At 38.0% G+C, this 22,765-nt stretch overlaps 2 protein-coding genes across 2 annotated transcripts; both read right to left on the bottom strand.

Moving 5' to 3' along the window:
- Positions 1-9,254: 9,254 nt before the first annotated feature.
- On the bottom strand, positions 9,255-9,888 carry LOC142176090 (uncharacterized). Its single transcript, XM_075243157.1, has 2 exons — positions 9,850-9,888; positions 9,255-9,566 (listed from the first exon to the last, which is right to left on the bottom strand). The coding sequence occupies exons 1-2, from the start codon at positions 9,886-9,888 to the stop codon at positions 9,255-9,257; spliced, it is 351 nt and encodes a 116-aa protein (XP_075099258.1).
- Positions 9,889-12,333: 2,445 nt separating this feature from the next.
- On the bottom strand, positions 12,334-22,334 carry LOC107824257 (uncharacterized). Its single transcript, XM_075244065.1, has 8 exons — positions 22,030-22,334; positions 20,944-21,249; positions 19,998-20,197; positions 19,517-19,867; positions 19,206-19,406; positions 17,365-17,435; positions 13,184-13,323; positions 12,334-12,990 (listed from the first exon to the last, which is right to left on the bottom strand). Exons 1-8 carry the CDS (start codon positions 22,103-22,105, stop codon positions 12,659-12,661), a joined length of 1,677 nt encoding a protein of 558 aa, XP_075100166.1. The 5' UTR covers positions 22,106-22,334; the 3' UTR covers positions 12,334-12,658.
- Positions 22,335-22,765: the final 431 nt, after the last annotated feature.

Here is a 22,765-nt window from a genome sequence, read left to right as displayed (position 1 = left end):
AATAACACGGAAGCCGCCAATCTAGGGGATGTGGATGATATCAGGGAAGCTAAGATAAGCGTCTACATTGAACCAAACATCAGGGAAGAAATAATCAAAGCACTTATTGAATTCAAAGACGTTTTGCATGGTCATACGACGATATGCCGGGTTTAAGCACCAATCTAGTGGTTCACAAATTGCCCACTGACCCAGCATTTCCTCCCGTCAAGCAAAATTGAGGAAGTTCAAAACCGACATGAGTGTGAAGATTAAGGAAGAAGTAACCAAATAGCTGCATGCTAAGGTTATTCGGGTCACTCCATATCCTGATTGGTTGGCTAATGTGGTGCCAGGGCAAAAAAAAAGATGGAAAAATCAAGGTGTGTGTTGATTATCGCAATCTGAACAAAGCAAGCCCAATGATGCTATATGTTTAATAGATATCGAAGGGAAATGCATCGACATGGCTATCAATTCTGATGCAGTCAAGAGATATTATGTGTAATTTCTTTTGTTGTTTATTTGTTTGTTTGTACTTGGTGCTTATCGGATAATGAAATGACGGAGGCAATTCTCTCTTCTATCCAAACACTTTTAACCTTTGCTTTACCCTTTTGAGCCTTACTTATTCTTTTATATCCCTCTCTTGGAATCATTAATGAAAAAGAAAAAATGAAAAAGAGAAAAGAAGGAAAAAAAAGAGAGGAAGGTCGCAAGAAAAACAAAGGAATCAAGTGAACTACGTTCGACCTGATTCCTCAAAGAGGATACGTAGGTGCCTCACGGCTCGGTCATAATGTAACAAAAATCAAAAATTCCCCAAGCAAGAAAACTGGGGCAGAAGTTATGTTTTTAAATTTTGGAAAAAAAGGGTTTGATTCCAAGAGTTGTAATGTTTTACCCATCAAAGTTATTTTGAATTTTTTTTTCTTTTAAACCCCACATAAAACCCATATTGATGTCAAAAAAAAAGACCTTTCGATCAGTATCCGAGAGGTGACAAGACAGGCAAATAAAAGCCGAGAATAACACGCTGGTCCCCGACTAAATGAGGATCATGAGCTGAAAGAATTGATAGCCATAAGAATTCCCAGCAGATAGAATCTTACCGGTAACACTCCAATCCCCAGCTGAGAAAATAAGATGAGAGAGTCTTATCGGTGAAAACCTTCACAGGCACCATAAGGCGACGTAAGCTGAGAGAAGCAAAATGAGAGAGTCTTATCGGTGAAAACCTTCACAGGCGCCATAAGACGACGTAAGCTGAGAGAAGCAAAATGAGAGAGTCTTACCAGTGAAAACCTTCACAGGCACCATAAGGCGACGGGAACTAAGAGAAATGAGAGAGTCTTATTAGTGGAAACCCCGCGAAGGGCACTATGAGGCGACAAGATAGATTGGCTGAAAGGATCCGCATTTTGCGAGGTGGGCATCTATTTATCCCCAGCAAGTGAAGACATCAGAAAGATTGATCGACACAAACAGACTGGGTTGATTAATCCGGAATGCACGACATGATCGTTGGAATCGGTTATACCACCCAGATAAGTTCATTTCTTTTCTTTTCCCCAGCATTTGTTCAGAAAGATTTTCTCTTTTTCCATCTTTTCATTTCTTTGTTTAAAAGACTTTTTCCAGAAATTTATTTTTGAGAAAGGTTTTTCAGAGTTTACTACCAGTTGCCAAAATGGTACAACACAAAATGTGAAGAGGACAGGCCAGAGACAAGGCAATATGACAAAAGACGTTGGTTGCAAGGCCGAATAATATTGGTCTAAAATGGCAAGGAAAGTACGGGGAAGAACCGGAAAAACAGCATGTTGAGGAAATTGTGGGCCAAGTTCCAGGAGGATCCCCAGCAGAACCCCGACCGATTATCGACCAAGTTCTGAGGTGGTCGGATAACACAGAATGGGAAAGGAAGAAAAGAAAATTCATCTTCAGCAAAATGACCCCCAGCAAGTTTTGAGACACAGAACTGGGAAGGGATAAATGGAAAAACCATCCCCAGCAGAATGTTATCCCCAGCAAATAACGTCATCCCCAACAAGTTTTGGGAACGCCAAACAGGAATAAGGGGAAGGGAACAATCATCCCCCATCAGGAGTTACATGACCACTCGCCATATTTAAAAAAAAAAACTAACTAAATTTTCTTTGATTTGAATAGGAAAATAAAGTGTTGATGATGGCCGAAAGACACGCCATAAGAAAGATCGCCAGAACTGGGGCAGAAAATTTTCTGCCACAGTTGAAAATTTTCTCGGAGATTCGAGGAAACAAATTCAAGTTATTATCTACCAATTAGGCGTCCACCTGTATAACAAGGGAATACATTTCATGTCTTTACCAATTAGGCGCCCACCTGTATAACAAGGGAATACATTTCATGTCTTTACCAATTAGGCGCCCACCTGTATAACAAGGGAATACATTTCATGTCTTAGCATTAGGCGCCCACCTGTATAACAAGGGAATACTTTTCATGTCTTTACCATTAGGCGCCCACCTGTATAACAAGGGAATACTTTTCATGTCTTTAGCAATTAGGCGTCCACCTGTCTAACAAGGGAATACATTTCATGTCTTTACATTAGGCGCCCACCTGTATAACAAGGGAATACATTTCATGTCTTTACTAATTAGGCGCCCACCTGTATAACAAGGGAATACTTTTCATGTCTTTAGCAATTAGGCGCCCACCTGTATAACAAGGGAATACATTTCATGTCTTTACCATTAGGCGCCCACCTGTATAACAAGGGAATACATTTCATGTCTTTACCAATTAGGCGCCCACCTGTATAACAAGGGAATACTTTTCATGTCTTTACCATTAGGTGCCCACCTGTATAACAAGGGAATACTTTTCATGTCTTTAGCAATTAGGCGCCCACCTGTATAACAAGGGAATACATTTCATGTCTTTACCATTAGGCGCCCACCTGTATAACAAGGGAATACATTTCATGTCTTTACCAATTAGGCGCCCACCTGTATAATAAGAGAATAACTTTCATGTCTTTAGCAATTAGGTGCCCACCTGTATAACAAAGGAATACTTTCATGTCTTTACCAATTAGGCGTCCACCTGTATAACAAGGGAATACTTTCATGTCTTTACCAATTAGGCGCTCACCTGTATAACAAGGGAATACATTTCATGTCTTAGCATTAGGCGCCCACCTGTATAACAAGGAAATACTTTTCATGTCTTTACCATTAGGCGCCCACCTGTATAACAAGGGAATACTTTTCATGTCTTTAGCAATTAGGCGCACACCTGTCTAACAAGGGAATACATTTCATGTCTTTACCATTAGGCGCCCACCTGTATAACAAGGGAATGCATTTCATGTCTTTATCAATTAGGCGCCCACCTGTATAACAAGAGAATACTTTTCATGTCTTTACCATTAGGCGCCCACCTGTATAACAAGGGAATACATTTCATGTCTTTAGCAATTAGGCGCCCACCTGTATAACAAGGGAATACATTTCATGTCTTTACCATTAGGCGCCCACCTGTATAACAAGGGAATACATTTCATGTCTTTACCAATTACGTGCCCACCTGTATAACAAGGGAATATTTTTCATGTCTTTAGCAATTAGGCGTCCACCTGTATAACAAGGGAATACATTTCATGTCTTTACTATTAGGCGCCTACCTGTATAACAAGGGAATACATTTCATGTCTTTACCAATTAGGCGCCCACTTGTATAACAAGGGAATATTTTTCATGTCTTTAGCAGTTAGGCGCCCACCTATATAACAAGGGAATACTTTCATGTCTATACCAATTAGGCGCCCACCTGTATAACAAGGGAATACATTTCATGTCTTTACCATTAGGCACCCACCTGTATAACAAGGGAATACATTTCATGTCTTTACCAATTAGGCGCCCACCTGTATAACAAGGGAATACATTTCATGTCTTTTGCAATTAGGCGCCCACCTGTATAACAAGGGAATACATTTCATGTCTTTAGCAATTAGGCGCCCACCTATATAACGAGAGAATACTTTTCAGTCTTTACATTTCAGGTCTTGAAATACGTAACCCACCGAAAGGCAGAAGGTTACAACAAAAGATCCACAGCATAATGCAGGAAGCCGCATCCTCAAGCGGACAGAACAAAATGATACAAACTGGTGTTCAGGAAAGCAAGAGGCCGGTGTCATCCCCGTCAATTCTTGGAAGAAAGAAGCACCGAAATAGACGCAAGCCGACAAGAAAGCATGGCATCAAGAACAAATGGAAGATAGATAGGATCTTGTAATCCGTAGTCTAGCCTAGCTTCTTGATTTTTCTTTTAAGCACGATGTAATAAGGAGATCGGTTTGTAGTAGTAACAGCATGCAGCAGCAGTAACAGCAAATTGCAGTCCCATGATTGTCCCAGCTACCAAAACTTCCCGAACTACATTGACCTGATTCCCTTTTAGCCAGGGATATGTAGGAAACCTTTGAAGCGAAGGTCCGGTCAAATCTTTTTAAAAAAACGCTTCGCACGGAGTACTCGAACGGGCAAAAATTGCTCGTATCCGCTCACTTTATCTTTGCACGAAAACTCTTTGTGTTTTCGGACAAAGAGGGGCAGCTGTGAGCACGTGATTTTTGCCCTATATGAGAATTACTCCCAAAAAATTCAAAATAAAATAATTTTCCTTTGTGTGCAATTTTTGAATTTTCGTGGCATTTTTGGATAATTATTTGTATTTTGTCTGTGCATGTTTATTTTTTAAATTAATAAAAAAATACAAAATATGTCGCATTTGCACTTAGGATTTAATTCCACAATTAGAAGTAATTAAGTTTGTTTTACAAGAAAGAAAAAATCGTTAAAATAATGTACGTTGCATTTTTAGCATTTAATGTCCAAATTGTGTGATTTTATCGTAATTATTATTTAATTGTGTGTTAATTGTTATTGGGAGTTAATTTGCGCTTTTATAAATTAATTTAGTTCTATATGATAATTTAAGAATTTTTAGAATTTAGTTTCAGTTTAAGAAAAATAAAAGAAGAAAAGAGAGCAAAAAATATAAAGAAAATCGGAATTGGGTCTCTTCTCCAATTTTGAACCTAGGCCCAAAACAAGGATACCCAACCTTCCCCTACAACCTGGTCCATTTCAAACCGGGTCGACCCAGTCCATAACTCAAAACCTCATCCCACCCTTTCTATTTCCATTCTTGTACAAACCCTAAAACAAAACCTAAACTACCCGCCCCCCTCCCCTCTCTTCATCTTCTCCAAACCTCCGAGCTCCAACCATGGCTTCTTCACGCCCAAGCAACCATGGCTTCTGATCCTTCACATCCAAACAACCACCCCTCGCTGCGTCTTCTTCTTCCTCGACTCACCTCATCACACACAGCCTCGTCGACCAAACGACCCCTTGCCGTGAACCTGCACCATGAACGACCTCGAACCCCAGTCCGCCATGGCCGCTGCCTCTTCTTCTTCGATGAGCTCCAGCAGCCATCGCGCGAGCTGCCCATCATCATGTCATCGTCTTCGTCGAACCAACAGCCTTCGTCATCGCCATCTTCTTCGAAATCGAGCTCGAGCTCTCATGGCTGCGGCTTCTTCTTCTTTTTCATCGCACAGCTCAGTCCATCGAGCTCTATAGCCATACCTACTCCCTCATCTTCCTCATCGTCCTCACAACAGCCCAGCAGCAACCAGCCATACCCACGTCGCCATAACCAACCAAACGACCACCCTGTGTCGTCTCCCTTTCTGTCGAGCAACAGCCACAACAGCCATCGTACATCTCCCTTCAACCAACGAACAACCCAAACGACCACTCAGTTCACGTCCAAACGAACCCCATGGTTGCTGCTTCGTCTGCTACGAGCCAGCTCATCATCCCCAGCCCCGTCGTCGTCACATCCAAATGACTATCGTCGCCTCCATAACAAGCAAACCAGTAGCAACTTCCACGATCAGCTGCTGCCTCGTCGTTCTTCAGTTTCAATCCGTCGAAGTCGTCGTTTGTCGTTTTGAGTTGGTCAAGGTTAAAATGAAGGTGGGTTTTCGTTGTTCGTCGAGATCCGGTATGTCGAGGTTGTTTGTTCGAGTTGTCTGTTTCCGTTCGAGCTAGTTGTTGTTCATTTCCAGTTAGTTGGTTTAAGTTTCATTTTTTGTCCGTATTTTGTTTAATATTTTCAAATCCAAAATTAGTATAAGTTTGATTCTTTTCTTGTTCGTTATTTTCACTTTGATTATTTCTTCAGTTTGTTTTTATTCATTTGTTCTTGTTTAGTTTTAATATAGAGATGTATTAGTCAATTGAATCCTTTACTTTGTTTGTAAAATTGTAAGATTTAGTTTGAGGTTCAATTGGTTATTTAATTTAGTGATTTGAATCTATTTATTTGTTCTGTTTAAGTTTAATTTGAATTTGATGTTCAATGATTTGGATATACTTGTTTGTAATTCCTGTTGAAATCTGAAAGTAGATTTGTTGTTTAAAAATATTGTTCAGTCAAAATAATCTCAGTTGTTTCTTTGTTGTTCGTCGTTTAGTTTGAGTTTGTTCATAAAATTTGTTTAGGAATTGGTTATATTTGTTGTATTTTGGTTGGAATTGATTAGGTGAATTGGTTATAGCTGATGGGGGTAGATTGGTAAATTGCAGTATTTTTAGGGATAAAATGGTAATTTCAGTAAGGTCGGATGGGTATTTTTGGAATTGAAAATCTGAACAATTAATTATTTTGAGTGCTCTGTCCATTAAGATTAAATAATATTTTAATAATATTACATGGTGGAGGACAAGACATATGTTAGTGGGGGACAAGACATAATGATGTAAAGTAAAAAGAAAAGGGGATAATGATGAGGTCTTCTTTGACCATTCAAAAAGAGGGGAACCGTGGTGTCCGTGTTGACTATTTTTACTTAAGTAAAAATCAGAAATAGTATAGGTAATAATAAAAAGTTAAAAGTTATACATAGTAGAAGAATATTGGGGAAAAAAAAGAGGTAAAAAGAAAAAGGTAGTCTTGCTTTGGGTATAAGAGGACTCATTTAACACTTGAAGAGAACAGAGGGAGAGGGAGAACAAAACTGGAAAAAAATCTTCTACTTTCCTTCATTGTTTGAAATCAGCATTAATTGTTATTGTTTCATCGAAGCTTGAAGCTTCTTTCTTGGGTTACTACTCCACCGGTTTGCAAACTCTGTTACTGGTCTATTCTTGTGTTGCTGGACTGTTGTTGATGTGTTGTATTGTTACTACTGCTGCTGATTCTCATCTTCCTCTTCTTTTGTATTCAATACCAGGTACATGGCTGTAACCTTGTCGATATTGTAAGCTGAAAATGTGAAAGCATGAATACATATGAAGAATGGAACTTTGAAGTTTTAATTTCGCTTTTTCTTCATTTCTTTTACTGATTGTATTTAGGCTATTTCATGTATTACTGTTTAATAATTGGAATAAGAGGAAAATGACATAAGTTGGTCTTTAGTGAATCAGCTTGGCAAAACGGGTTAATTCATTAGCTATGAAGGTTTTAATATGGTCAACAGTAGGTTAATCATGAATGGATAGCTAAATTTAGTTAAAAGCCAAACAAGACTAGATAATGTTTAAGTTTAATAAACTTTCTAATAAGCTTTAGTAATTATGGTTAAATCTAGTTTCAAATGGTTGTGAATAATTAATTCCAATAGTTTTTTTATATAACAATGTGAGCTTCAATCTAGCTATATTTGATTTCTTTTGAATATTAGTTGTCGAATTTCTTATTTTATTTATGATTTCGAATTTGTTTTTTTTTATTTAGTAAAATTCCTTTCCATTAATATTTGTCTTAATCTAGCAATTAGTATGTTACGTTTTCTTAATTTTTTGAAAGCTCCTAATTAATTAGGATTTTCTTTCTTTATTTTAGAAACTAATTTTAATAGAAAAATGTAGTCATTTTAGGATTGTCCATTTAAAAAAATAAATGAGATGAGCCTCGCCTAGTAAAACGTATAGACTGCGGGGCCCTCACAAATGTATGTATTAATTACTTAGAACTCGGGATCGACCGCTTAGCGAAATTCACAGCTTTTTTCCAAAAAAAATAACCACGCGCTAGTCGTTTTAGGCACGCATTCTAATAATTTTACCTTCTTAAACTCGAGTGTGCATTTCATGCGACCCAAATCCAAATCCCAAAACATTGAATAAAATGTGTTTCGCATTGCGGGTGCATTTCACGTGACGCAATCCAAAGACATGTTTTAAACGATGTTCACGTTCTTAAAAAAAATATAATAATAAAAGCGGCTAAAGAGTTAAAACTTGCAAACGAGCTCATAATTGTATAAAATCAGATAAACAAGCCGAATATGACAGTTGAGCGACCGTGCTAGAACCACGGAACTCGGGAATGCCTAACACCTTCTCCCGGGTTAACAGAATTCCTTATCCGGATTTCTGGTTCGCGGACTGTAATACAGAGTCATTCTTTTCCTTGATTCGGGATTAAATTGGTGACTTGGGACACCCTAAATCTCCCAAGTGGCGACTCTAAAATAAATAAACAAATCCCGTTTTGATTGTCCTTTAATTGGAAAAACTCCCTCTGCGCTCTTGCGGTGCGGGTGAAAAGGAGGTGTGACATACTGTAGTTTGTGATACATTGTCTCTTGCAGATACACGCATGATACATACATGATACAGATATGATACACATATGATACATATATGATACACAGTTTTCAAATATGTATTGATGAAGCCACTCTTATTTGCAAATTTCTAAAATTATTTGCATAGTTTTCTAGCTGCTACGACTGTTTTCCATTAGTTAGCTTTGTTACTACACAAATACAGGCATGAGTAAGAGCCTATACATAGAGATACATAGGTGATACATAAGCGATACAAATGTGATGCACAAGCGATACATATATGATACAAATATGATACATAGCCGATACAACTTTTTTTTTAATCAAACAGACGTATAATATAAACTTACAACACGATTTTAAATGATAGGTCAAATATTTATTTATATCTAAAATTCAAATGACATTCTACAATGATATAGTTCTTGATATATTGCATTCTTCTAAATCTCTATGATATTCAGTAAAGTAAAATAACAAGTAATTCTAAATTTGACACATTTCATCCTCTCTTTGGATTATTTCTACAAGTTTTTCTGTTGTGACCTTCTTCTCCACACTGTCCACATGAAATCGACCTTTTTCGTTCCCTTTCAGATATTGGCTTGCACCTCCCCTTCTTTGGCCTTCATATTGTTTTAGTCACGTCTGGTGGCAAGACTTTTTCATTTAGAACTTCTACAGGAATTTCCCATGTGCTTTCATCAGGAACCGGATAAATTGGAATTTCATAGGTCTTCAATAGGTACTTCCTAGTATAGTACACCGAACAATACTCAATGTGATTAATGTATTTGTATTTTAATACTGCCCAAGCATGTGCACATGCCAACTCATCCAACTGAAACCTTCTACAGCTGCAAGTTCGATCTTTTAGGAACACCATTCTCTGTTTACCCTTGTCAAGTACTGAATATAAGTAACTCGTCGAAGGGGTCACCTACAAAATTTATCAACTATCATTAGTGGTGACAAAGTAGATGCCCTCAAAATACATATACTAGAGAGCCTTCAATAGTCAAAATAGTTTAATATCATGTCAAACCAACCAATATTTCAGGAGTGGGGTAGGCATAAATGCTACATTAAATTGAAAGCCTTTGCTTTTGTGCAGGTGGACACTAGTTTAACAGAATCACACAAAGGGTTCAAGATATAACATATCCGTGAATTCGGCATGATTACATATTTTATGCACAAGTATCTACAGATTCCAGTCATACCTTCATCTTATGTGACAATTCAAGATTGTCCATCAGCATTGTATCATATTTTTTTTCAAGATTAGTGAATGACTCTACTGCATTCTTTAGGTTTGTAACATTCCATCGTCCGATCAAATTGCCTTATGTAGTCTAGCAAAGGCAGTATTGTGAGTTCCCTAGCAGCCTTGAGCACTGCATTGATCGACTCCGCAATGTTCGAAGTCATCGTCAATGTTCTGTTGATAGTGGAATGTGCTCTGGACCATCTTTCATACCCAACATTCATTAAGTAATCTTTGACCCTCTTATCAATTTTCTCTACCTCTGTCATATGGTAATCAAACTTCTCAACTGTGTATGCTTTTGCCATAGCAAAGAATATGTCTTTGAGTAGCAAATGATTTTTTTTTTATTTTTTTTACATTATTCCATAGATGCCATATGCAAACACAATGAGGTACTTGTGGATACAATGTTGCCGCTGCATTTTCAATGCCTTCATACATGTCCGAGACTATGCACATTCCCTCCCTTTCCCCAAATGCATCCTTGAATCTCGCAAAAAAAACACTCCCTGGAAGCATTATTCTCTGAATCTACTATGGCATATGCGAGTGGTAGGATATTACCTGTTGAATCTTGTGTTGATGCTATCAATAATGTTCCTCTATATGCCGATTTAAGAAAGGTTCCATCTACAACAACAACCGATTTGCAATACTGCCATCCTTTTATAGACGGATATAGTGCAACGAAAGCATACATGAACAAGTCTTCCTCTGGGTTTTTTTCAAACTTACCACCGACATAGGATTTGTAAGAACCAGCATATAAAAGTAGCTTGACAGCTTTTCATATGATTCGCTCGGGTTCCCTCTCAGCACTTGAACTGCATATTCTTTCGATCTCCATGCTTGCATATATGTCATCTGAAGACCATACTGCTTGTTCATGTCTCCAATTATGTCATTAGGAGTGTAGATTATTTTTGGGTATTTATACTTGTCTATCAGAAGACTGCCGATGAGTTTATCAGTAGCTTGACGTTGTGCATAAGATCTGTCTTTCAGGGGGCATGAGTGCACTTTGCTGAAATTTCTGACCTTGAAAACGTTTGCTTTTTTCAGGCTCGAAGACTTAAAATACCAATCACAGTTGTTGTTGATGCATACTAGGCAGTACCTACACAACGTCAGTAGCTTGACGTTGTGCATAAGATCTGTCTTTCAGGGGGCATGAGTGCACTTTGCTGAAATTTCTGACCTTGAAAACGTTTGCTTTTTTCAGGCTCGAAGACTTAAAATACCAATCACAGTTGTTGTTGATGCATACTAGGCAGTACCTACACAAGGATATAAACTTTTCCATCAATAAACATAGCAAAATGAAATACAATGATATAGTGATACACACTGTCATCAACAATACTAGATGAAAAAATACAACGACTATACAATACTAGACGGTGACAGCCACATACTTACAAGCAACAACTTATTTTCTGCATAATTATGCTTCTAACATCAACTACGATATACATTGAGATACATAATTATACAATAAATATTTTGATACATGCTTTCACTTGATCTATGCACCTTAAACTGAAATTTTTCCTTTACTGCCAAGTGCCTCATGACTTCGATTATCGTTGCCTTGTCTTTATAAATTTGACCTTCTTCTACATCTATGTGTTGATGGTCAGTTATTATTGTATTTTCATCAGATTCTGTATCATTCCAGTCTTCTCCATCCCCAAACTCGATCATCTTAATTGTATCGCCATTGTATCTCTCCTCTACAACTGAGCTTTGTGCACATTCTGAGGAAATCACAGCATAATTGGAATTGTAGCAGATCATGTCCATATCCTTTTCACTCGATGTTATACAAAGGGGATACATTGTAAATTCTGAGCTTTTTTTCAGCTCAAGATATATACATACACTCATACTATTGTGTATCACTATTGGCAAAGAACTATTTTGGATAATGTATTTGATTTCAATATCATTCAATGAAGTATCTATCATAAGTTGTTTCGAAATCACGTCTACAAAATCTTCAAAACTTATATTTGGTGTAACTGAAATTAGGTCAAAACTCACTAATTCCTTGATTGATTTTGAATGCAGTTCGTAGTTCCTTCTACACAGAAATTGCAAAAGTTGTATCTACACAGAAATTGCAAAGGTATATAGTAAAATTGATCGATTTTGAGTAAAATTTGGAGCTCCTTTTGAGAATTTTTTGAGAGAGAATGTCGTGATTTACCGAGGTAGAGAATGCAAGGAAGATCTTTAGCGTGATTCTCGGATAGAAGAATCCTTCCTTACGTGTATATCTAATTTTGGGCTACTTTTGGTAAGTGTCTAATTTTGGGCTAGAGGTTGGTAAGTTTGTATTTAAATTAGCTATTTCTGTACTTTTCCCTACAATAAATATAAAGAAACAATGAAAGCAAATGTTATATATAATATATAAAATAACAATACAATAGAATACAATGAAAACACACATCCGTTGTATTAAAAGCAATAATACAATAGAATACGATGAAAACACACAACCCAACGAGTTGCAAGAGTGCAACAATTAACTGAGTCAATTGAAATAACTGAATTTTCCTAGGACACGACTCAAAGATTTGAGCAAGCACTAGAGGGTACAAAGAGAATAAAAAGACTAATGAATAAATTTGGGGATCAAATTTATTGAGAGGTACCAAAATTCCCTTTACCAAATCAGGGAACTTGGGACATTTCTGAGGATTATTAAAGTACCAAAAAACTATAGTTTACACAATGTTACAGGTTTAAATAGGTATTCATCGGAAAATAGCTTCATCAGGAGAACCTGGCAAACCTTTTAGAACGTCTCTTAAGGCATAATAATAACCTTCACACTTGTGATCAGAAATAATGTTGCTTGATAGAAGTATCCTCTGAAAATGTTCACCTGGGTGTCTCTTCAAAAGAGTGAAATATTCGCCACTGTTTCCATTGATTCTAGCATCTGCATTCCTCTTTAGATAATAGAGACTTCCCGGCACAAACAACTCATCAGCTACTTTGCTACCAGCCTCTTCCCGTCTTACAAGAGAAGTTGCATTGCCCGATGGCTTGGAGGTAATAGGAGAAGGCTGGACTCCAGAATTAGCTGAATACGTAGAGGAGAATTGAAAGGATATGTAAGTAACATAATTGAAAACAGACACAACACACCAACCAACCACCCCCCCCCCCCCACACACACACACACTCTTTTATTCCAGACCCAGAAAAGTAAATAAATGAAAACAAAAAATGCAAATGTCACGGAACATTTGATCAATTCGAAGTCTCTCCCATACCAGAGTACTTTGCATTGCCTGGCAATTTAGTATAATCAGCAAGTTTCCAAGCAACATCTTGCACAGAAGACACAACCTGCTTCGCATTTGTGAACAAATCTATGACACCTCTCCAGTCTTCCTTCTGGAGAACACTCACCCTGTGCAACAAATAACAGGAAAGACAAAGATTAGCATGGATCTTATCATTATAGACCTTCCACCCGCCTCCTTAACTGCCAACAATGAAACCACCCAAACCCTAAGGTAGTACAAGATGGAAATAAGGAAAGAGGAAAAGAAAAAGAAATAAAACTTATCATAAAAAAAGAAAGAAATAAAACTTAAGATTCTGACATACGACCATCATAACTGTCTCCTCAAAGTAGTGCTTTTTATTCTTGTTTAAGAGATAAAGTCACATTATCACCCTGCGTGTAGAACTTATGGATTACCCTTCCTTGTGCTGCTAAAATAGGTTTGCAACCCCCTTGCTAAAAGAAACCAGTAGAGCTACCCTTTACCCTTAATTTGACTATGTATAATTAATTTTCTTATGCCAAATAACTATATTTTGCCCCTTTAACTAAAACCAATATTCTGTAAATTAAAGTCCCAGTTGACTTGGATGAATTCAAGTCACCATGGGTCAACAAATATCTAAAATAATAAAGGTAAAAGCTCCAGAGTGGATATTACAAATCCTTTTAGCAAATCTGAGCTTGTAAAAAGAGAGAAAAGAGAGGGAAAAGAGAAAATAGACTACTACATGCAAATGGCCCACACCTTTCTCTTCTAGCCCCCCACACCTCCAAAAAGATAAGGCACTAATGCATTGGCATAAATTTTAATGTTGAAAACTTAACATTAAAAAAAACATAAATTACTTTTAAATGTTGAAAACCTGAAATAAACAAATAAAAACATCTCCTCTGATAACTTGAATTTTCAGATCAGTTAGTTCAAACACCTTGGTCAGTTATACAAGGGAATAGGGAGATCGACGAGGATGTTACACATCGTATTGGGGCGGGATGGATGAAATGGAGGCTCGCTTCAGGTGTTTTGTGTGATAAGAATGTGCCACCTAAACTTAAAGGTAAGTTTTATAGAGCGGTGGTCAAATCGACTATGTTATATGGGGCTGAGTGTTGGTCAGTCAAGAACTCTCATATCCAAAAGATGAAAGTGACTGAAATGAGGATATTGAGATGGATGTGCGGGCATACCAGGCTCGATAGAATTAGAAATAAAGTTATTCGGGATAAGGTGGGCGTGTCCCCTGTGAAGGACAAGATGAGGGAGGCGAGACTTAAATGGTTCGGACATGTGAAGAGGAGAGACGCAGATGCACCAGTAGTGAGGAGGTGTGAGAGGTTGGCCCTGGAGGGCCTAAGGAGAGGTAGAGGAAGGACGAAGAAGTATTGGGGAGAGGTGATTAGGCAAGACATGACCATGGATAGGAAGGTGTGGAGGTCGAGAATAAAGGTAAACGGTTAGAATAGGTCGCTTAGTGTTGTCCTTGTCTGTAACAATAGCTTTAGTACATGAGTTAGCGTTATTTGTGTACTTTTGTATTCTTTGATTTATGTGATTACTTGTCGTTGCTTTCATTTCGGCCTTCTGATTACAATACTCAGTTTTAGTTTTGTATCTTTGAATTTTTTTTAGAAGGATTGTATCTTTGTATTTTTGCTTCGGTTTTATATATAGTGTGATTGTTGTTGCCCTTCCTTTTATCTTTCCTAAGCCGAGGGCCTTTCAGAAACGACCTCTCTGCCTTCTTGAAGGTAGGGGTAAGGTCTGCATACATACTACCTTCCTCAGACCCCACTTGTGGGATTACACTGGGTTTTTTGTTGTTGTTGTTTAGTTCAAACAATTCAACATGGCATCAAAGTGGATAAAAGTCCTTGGTTCAAGTCTCAGCGTCACCCGTCAACAAATATGGTTGACGTGCTTGGGGACCAGGAAAAAGATTTAAGTCCAGCATGTGAGAGACGTGTCAAAGACCTAAAACAAATAAATAGGAATGTCCTCTTTCTTGCAACTTGATCTTTTAAATTAGGGCGTAGACATATAACTGAGAATCCCCTGTGAGTTAGCTAGCTCAATCCCAATTGTGCTCACAGGTTTGGAACTCAGGAGAATATTGGCCCACCCCTCTACCCTGATCCCACTTAAACACCAAGTTTCAGTCAATGGTAGGGTTCAAACTTGTGACGTGCGCCTAACCACAATTCAGGCGTTGCATGCTCACTATTGAACCATAGCCCAAAGGGCTAAGCTCTCTCATCTATTTAGTGTAAACAATGTCTAAAGGATGACTTAATGCTACAAACAGGAACATCATCTAGCCAAACTAGCAATTAAAAACCCTATAAACATAAAATCATGAATGAACTAGGTTCCTTTTACTCCAATAGTCATGATCAGTTGTTGTCAAAGGCTCATTTAAGGCACGCTTAAGCCCTGAAGCACAGAAAAGCTTAAGGAGATCGCTTCGCCTCGCTTAAGCTGCGGTTCAGTGTAGGCAAGCCACTAAGGTGCGTGCCTCAATGCCCATGAGTTTTATTTTGAACTGAGCGGTACTAAACAACAAATATTATCAGCTAATAAGTGTATTGGCTGTTGAAGCAAACAATAGGAGTGAATTTGTTTCTTTCTTCTTGAAGTACATATATGTATTTTTATTTTTTTTCCTTAGTTGCGCCTTTTTTTACAAAAGCCCACACTTTAGTTGCGCTTAAAGCCCCAATCAACCTGGAGCGCTTTTTAGAGCTTTTCGCTTTTGACAACAGTGACCCAATTTCCTTTTTCTTTCGTCCCAGCAGATTTTACCTCCTCTTAAATGGACAGTTTCTCTTTACTAGAAGGTGAGCTAAGATAAGCTAATAATCTTATATCTTTTGAACTTATCAAAATAGTGTCCATATTTTTTTGATAAAGGAACGAATTTATTGTTGTAGGAAACCAGCTCATATAAGCAGTTCTATACAAAAAAAAGTAGAGAACCTACACAACATGGTTCTCTAAGAATGATCCTTTATACTAACAGAAACCTAGCGGGTGCTCCAAAAGTCAACCAGAAACACCTGTATAAGTTCATCTCCATCCCAATAATAGCTCTTGTTACCTCGAAAAATGGACATGCGTTTCCTATAATTGTGTTTTTTTCTAGTGAAAGCAGTGAAGACAAGGTCAGGCCCATCAATTCTTCTTGACTTCGTAGTTTTGCCAGGAGTGTTGAAAGGAGAGAGAGAGAGAGAGAGAGAGAGCTGACTAAAGTATGGGCATGGACTATGTTATCTATATCGAGTCGGAGCAATAGCTCGACCAGGCAAAGGGGGGAGAAATTGTGCCGGCGCGGGGACCCATCAAGATCTTGTTTGGATATTGATCATAGCATGTGTCACCAACTTCACTGATCATATCTTTACACCTTGGGTGCCGATCCTAAACTATGACGAATACAAAGCTTTACACCAATAAGGCAGAGAAGCCCTGATATAGCCATGAACTTTTCGCGGACATTGCATCATCCTTGCCCCAGTTAACCAAATCAGACTGAACGAAATAGAGTTGGCTTTTTGAGTTGTAAAGAACTGAGAACTTAGCAGGAAACTATAAAATATTTCATCATTTGGGTATTTCATGTAACTATCAACCAACTACTTTTGCCAGTGACAGCCTACAAAATTGACTCACTCATTCAAGCTAGAGATCTAGTATAATCCAGGCATCATAGCTTACCTTACCCAAAAAAAAAAAAAAAAAAAAAGTAGAGTCCAGGCATCAGGAATGGTAGAAAGAAACTATAGATATTCCATCTAAATTTTTATGCACAGCAATTTCTTAAAGGGAAAAACAAAAGGAAAAAGACAACTTGGTTAGTGTTGTTGATGTTGTCACTAATGTTGTAGATGTAGTCTTTATATCATTCACTTGAAAAAACAGTCAATGTATGAGTCAGGAATTGTACAAAGAAAATAGTTGGTCCTTGATTTAACTATTGACAGACAGTTGCTAAAGGAAGAGACAACCCATCTCTATACAAGCAGGAGAACAAAAATAGAAAAGAAAATGCGCGATAAGCAAGAAGCACAGCAATATGCAAACGGAGGCCTAAAGATGCAGCTTCATGTATCTTCAAAGCAATGATTAAGAAGATCCTAGGACCATTTAACGATACATTTGCTTACCAGTTAGTTTGAAGAATTTCATTCCTAAGTCTCGTGAGAGAGGTGACACTAAGCCTTGGAATTATATCACCCTGCATTTGTAAAACATGAAAAGAATCAATCAAATGTTAACAATAGGTTCTACAGATTCTGCTCCATAGTCACATTTATTATGAAAAAAGGAGAAGGGTCAAATGTGCCCCTGAATGATACGAAATGGTCTAGATATTCCCTCAGTAAATAGCTGGGGTCAATAATGTCTTGCCGTTAACAAAGTGGCTCATATTTACCCTTATTGACTAATGAGAAACAATTAGAGACTAATTATCTCTAATCGGACTAATTAGCACTATCAATTGCCACATGTTTAATCCAACCCTTTTAACACCCCCACCTCTTACCGGATCCCTTACCCCATTTCCCCCCTTTTCGGCAACCCCCTCAGTCCTCACCCAACCCACATGCCGGTCATCCTTATTCCCTTTCCCCTCTAACTTGAAGCCTATATGCACAACCTATTTGTATGTATGTATGTAATATATGTGTATATACTTCCACTTCAATTTCGCAAAAAGAAAATGTTTCCAAAATTATTTCTTACATTTTAATATAAGACCGTTTTCTTGAAGGTGGGATAGAGAAGATGGTAACTTGAAGGTGCAAACAATTTGCTGGATTTTCAGTCAAGTTATGGTTTCTAATAGAGGAATTCAGATTTTTTGGACAGAATTGACTGCTGAAATTCGGACTTTGGGGCAGTCGTCATTGGAGATGATTACATAGAAGAACTTCAAAATGGTAATGCCGAGTTTGACACGGTACTGAGCTTGAAAATGGTAATGCCTACCCTCTGCATCGGCTTGGTGATGTTGCCACCGGTATAATTCTGTTGAATAGATACGGTATTCAGAGAATTTTAGCCATCGAAGGTAACCGAAGAGCTGCAGCGTCACGTGGTGCATAGAGGTTGCCCATTGCAGGTGAGGCTTAGTCAAAATCTATGCCAACACAAAGAAGCAATCCAGTGCGCGCTTCACGGCAACAAATAGCGAGGACGTCACGGGGGCGTGTTCAGGTACTTCATTCTAGATTCAATGACTCGGCTCTTGTCTTCTTGATAATTGGAAGAAGAACAGCAAAACTAGTGATAAAGAATCAATTTCAGACCCTTAATTTAACCCGCATAGAGAAATGCTTAGCTTGAAAAATGCCAAATGTGAAATTGGAGGTGACCCATCTACTGGTGGTGACTCATTGAAGTGTTTGGTTGGAGTGATGAAGGGATGAAGGCTTGGATGTCGGAGGTGGTTGCTGCAAGTTTCTGAGTAGCTAATGGTGGGCTGATTAGTGGTTGTAGAAGCACGGTAGATTTTAATGGAGAAGGACAGCGGCTGGGTGTGGTTTATTCCAATGCGGTGGTGGTTAAATTTAGTGCTTTTTTGGGAGGAGAAAGCCGACGCAAAAATGCAGAGAATGGTTCAAAAAGGTGAATGGTTGGAGCTCTTTTAAAGTGGTAATGGAGAGATGGAAAATGACGATGGTGATTTCTGCTGACTCCAGCGTCACTTGACGAAGGTAGTGCTAGAAAAATGGAAGATGGTTTTATTTTTTAGCCACGTGTTGAACATGTGGCCTTCTCCTATTTTAATGAGATTAATCAATGGCTTAATTCTACTTAGTTTCTAAGGAAGGGCCGTTTGCAAAAAAGGTTAAACTAAAAGCCATAATGGCAAGGACATCACTGACCCCAACTATTATGGAGGGCATATCTAGACCATTTAGTCTAGTTAAGGGGAAATTTTGAACCTTATCCCTTATAAAAATATCTTTATCCAAAAACCAACAGATTATAGGTTACTGACCTGCATAACTGCCGTTGTGACATATTCAGAACAATTTTCAGCAAGTTCTTTAGAAACACATGGGGGAGTACCATATCCGATGGCTGATACAATATCAGGGCTAAACCCAAGCTCTTGGAATGACCTTTGACGGAGCATGATAGCAAGCAATGAAGCTGTTGCACCTCCAAGGGAATGACCCACCAGCCTTAACCTAAATCCCTGTAGATGAATAAGTCTCACTGAATGGGAATATTTTATATTTATAGACACATGGGAACTAAACCCGAAACTTTCTAGGAAAACAAACTGCAAAATGATAAGAGGTCCACCTTGTGTTTCTTCAGGCAGTTTCTTATGGTGTCCAGCTCGTAATTAAGGAACCAACGAGCGGCCTCAGCAGTTCCAAAGTGTGTAGAGTAACCCTCAAATGTGATTTCTTCATCACTTGAAGAAATAATGTCAGTTATAAGATCATACACAGTATGAGTTCCACGAATTACAAGAATCACAAGTTTCTTCCGATGGTCAATTCCCATGTAATATCCAGGCCTCAACACATCGGAACTTTTTATGAATTTGATAACATTGCTTTCTCGAAGCATAGTATTCCTAGCAATAGCAGCAGGGTTGGCTTTATAAGACCCCTTAGCCAGCTCGAGGTGGTAGATGAGATCTTGTACCTAACCACAAAGACTCATCTTCATTAGAGTTTTAAATTGATGACAGACAGGAAAATTGACATTAACAAAGGCAAAACAAGACAGAATACCAAACACTTTTACTACAAAGGTTCTGGTAATTAGTGATTACTATCAGCTCAGATGATATTTCTTCACCCTTAACATCTTCAACAGCACTGGTTGATGCCTGCTGGAGATATATGAGATATAAGCCTATGGTAAGATCACTTAGACTCCAATCCTGGAGTCCCAATTTACTACGTTGAATGCTGGCAAATATCTCTGCAAGAGACCTATTAGTTGGTGGAAGTTTGTCTCCGATTACATTTCCTGCAAAGGAAATACAGAATCAACTTTTGGTAGGACACAAAAGGATTGACTCCCAAACTTGAGATTGATTTTAAATTTCCCAGGAGTCAAAATTTATCCGTACCTTTTAATTCCTTTTTGTGGAATAACAAGTTGATTATAAAGACTTAAACCCTTTTACAGAATCAGCAACTGTAGCCACTAACCAGAGCTAATTTTGGTAGGATATAAAAGGATAGACTCCCCAAACCTGAGATTGATTTTGAATTTCCTAAGTCTGCAATTAATCCTGAACCTTTAAAGTCCTTTGATGGAATAACAAGTTGATTGTAACAACTTAAAAATCCTTTTCCTTTACTTTCCCTCTCTAAATCACCAATATACTGAAGAACGGATAACTCTTTTAAATGGTTTTCTAAACCTTTAAATAAGATTTAAATTTCAAGACATTGTGACTAGTAGATCCACGCCATGAATTTGAAGCCAGCTATTTCAATTGTACAAATCCAATTATCACCCCAATCTTTAAAATGTCTGATAATATTAAAGAATATTATATTTAGCGGTTAGAAGTCAAATTAAAAGTGAAAACTAAGGAGTATAAAGTCAAAACTAAAACATGGGCAGCCGCAAATAAACTGAGGTACAGTCTAATGCTCATTTGACATGCCAAGAGCAATGTGCTTATTGAGTCACCCTTCTACAAGATAACAAGTATCAAACTCCTGAAGGTTCCAAAATACTGGAGCATTCATAGCGAAAAATACCTGTTGGCAGAACCGATCTACATAGTTGAACAGCAGGTTCAAGAGCTTTAGAGAGCCAAGCAAGTTCTAACTTCCACTTATTACTATTTAAATCATCATTGACAACGTTGAAACTACTTTGCCGAGGACCGTGGCCTATGCTATTTTCTTCAGGTTTCTCTGTCACTTGATAGTTTACCTTCCCCTCTTTGAAGCCACTATAGGACGCCTTCTCAGAATTGGACCAATGTGACTGACACCGGCTAAGAATATTGTACACAAACTTCTGACAGAACACCTGTTTCCTTGAGATAACAATCCTCAAATCTGCCAGATTAGAATTAAAATTAGGTACCATATTAACAAGTAAAAACATTATAATTTCAGTAGTCTATTTATCTAGCACGCACACAAACCATATCTGCTTTCTATGAATCCACTTCCCCCATCAAGTACTCCCGATTCAGATCAATGTTTCATATATAGAATACCCATCATACAAGAAAGGGCAGCCGGGTAACATCTCTGTTCACACAGGGTTCAAGGGTAACACCCCAAGGGAGTGTGATGTAGGCAGCCTACCGTGACGCAAGCTTCACATTCCACGGCTCGAACCCGTGACCTCCAGCTCCAGGTGACACTAAAACAACTTTACCGTGCTCTCCCCTTCAATACCCCTCATACAAGAACGGGCGAATACTTTATCAATTAATCAACTACCCATTGGTTCCAAATTAGTAAAGGTCGTTCCACTATATGAATCATTTACATCAATTCTACTCTATTAAACAAAATGGATGATACTCTACAATGATATCTGCTATCAATCTCAAACTAGCTGGATTGTCTACATTGATTAACACTCTATGCTAGAAGGACAAAACTATGCTGCTGACAACAAACATTTTTCTTTACAATTATCTCAACTCTTAAATTCCTATTACTAGCTCCAACTAACACATGGAATTATTATAAATCTTTAATACTCAGTCTCAAAGTTTCATCACTATCCAATTTGCTAATATCATTATAAATCATAATAAATATTTTTCCAGAAAATATTTTTCACTCAAAAAGGAAAAATTGCCGAAGAAAAAACTTCAGAACCTGTGTTATTAAATAAACGCTTCGTGGATTTATAAGCCATCATTTTTGATACACGAACATATACACGTTCATGCATATGAACCCCAAAGTTTGGAACATAGCGGGTTTGTCAAAAGGCGGTGGCCGATGGAGCTCCGATACGGCGGCGGTGGCGGCGTATTCCGTGTAGACGCTTAAAGTGTCAAAATGGTATTAAGAAATTACGACTAGTTAGTAAGGGTGATATGGTCAGAACATTTCAGTACCTAAGTTGCGGGCCCGAATCAAATCCATTAACATTCAAATATTGGGAGAAATTTAAAAATAGCATTGCGGGCCCGAATCAAATCCATTAACATTCAAATATTGGGAGAAATTTAAAAATAGTGAACTAGTTATTCAAAAATAGCTCAGTTTCAAAAGTAATCGAAATTTAGCCACTTTTCATGTAAAGATAAATTTGAGCGAAAACACTGTTCAAAACCCAGAAAATACGCCCGTATATTATACGGAAGTTCCAGGATAACTATGCTGGAACTCCAGCATAATATGTTGGAGTTCCAGCATAAGTACACTAGAACTCCAGCATAATATACTGGAATTCCAGCAAGTATAAATGTCCAGTATAATATACTAGAATTTGGAGCACCGGTGCTCCAGTCTCCCGTATATTATACAGGAGTCAGCAAAGTATACTGGTCCAGCATAATATGTTGGAGTTCGTACACAGATGCACCGAACTCCCGTTATTATGCGG

Source organism: Nicotiana tabacum, chromosome 22 (genome assembly GCF_000715075.1).
Source record: "Nicotiana tabacum cultivar K326 chromosome 22, ASM71507v2, whole genome shotgun sequence".
Classification (NCBI taxonomy): Eukaryota; Viridiplantae; Streptophyta; class Magnoliopsida; order Solanales; family Solanaceae; genus Nicotiana; species Nicotiana tabacum.
The sequence above is the reverse complement of the archived record's forward strand: the minus strand, read 5'-3'. Positions and strand labels throughout refer to the sequence as shown.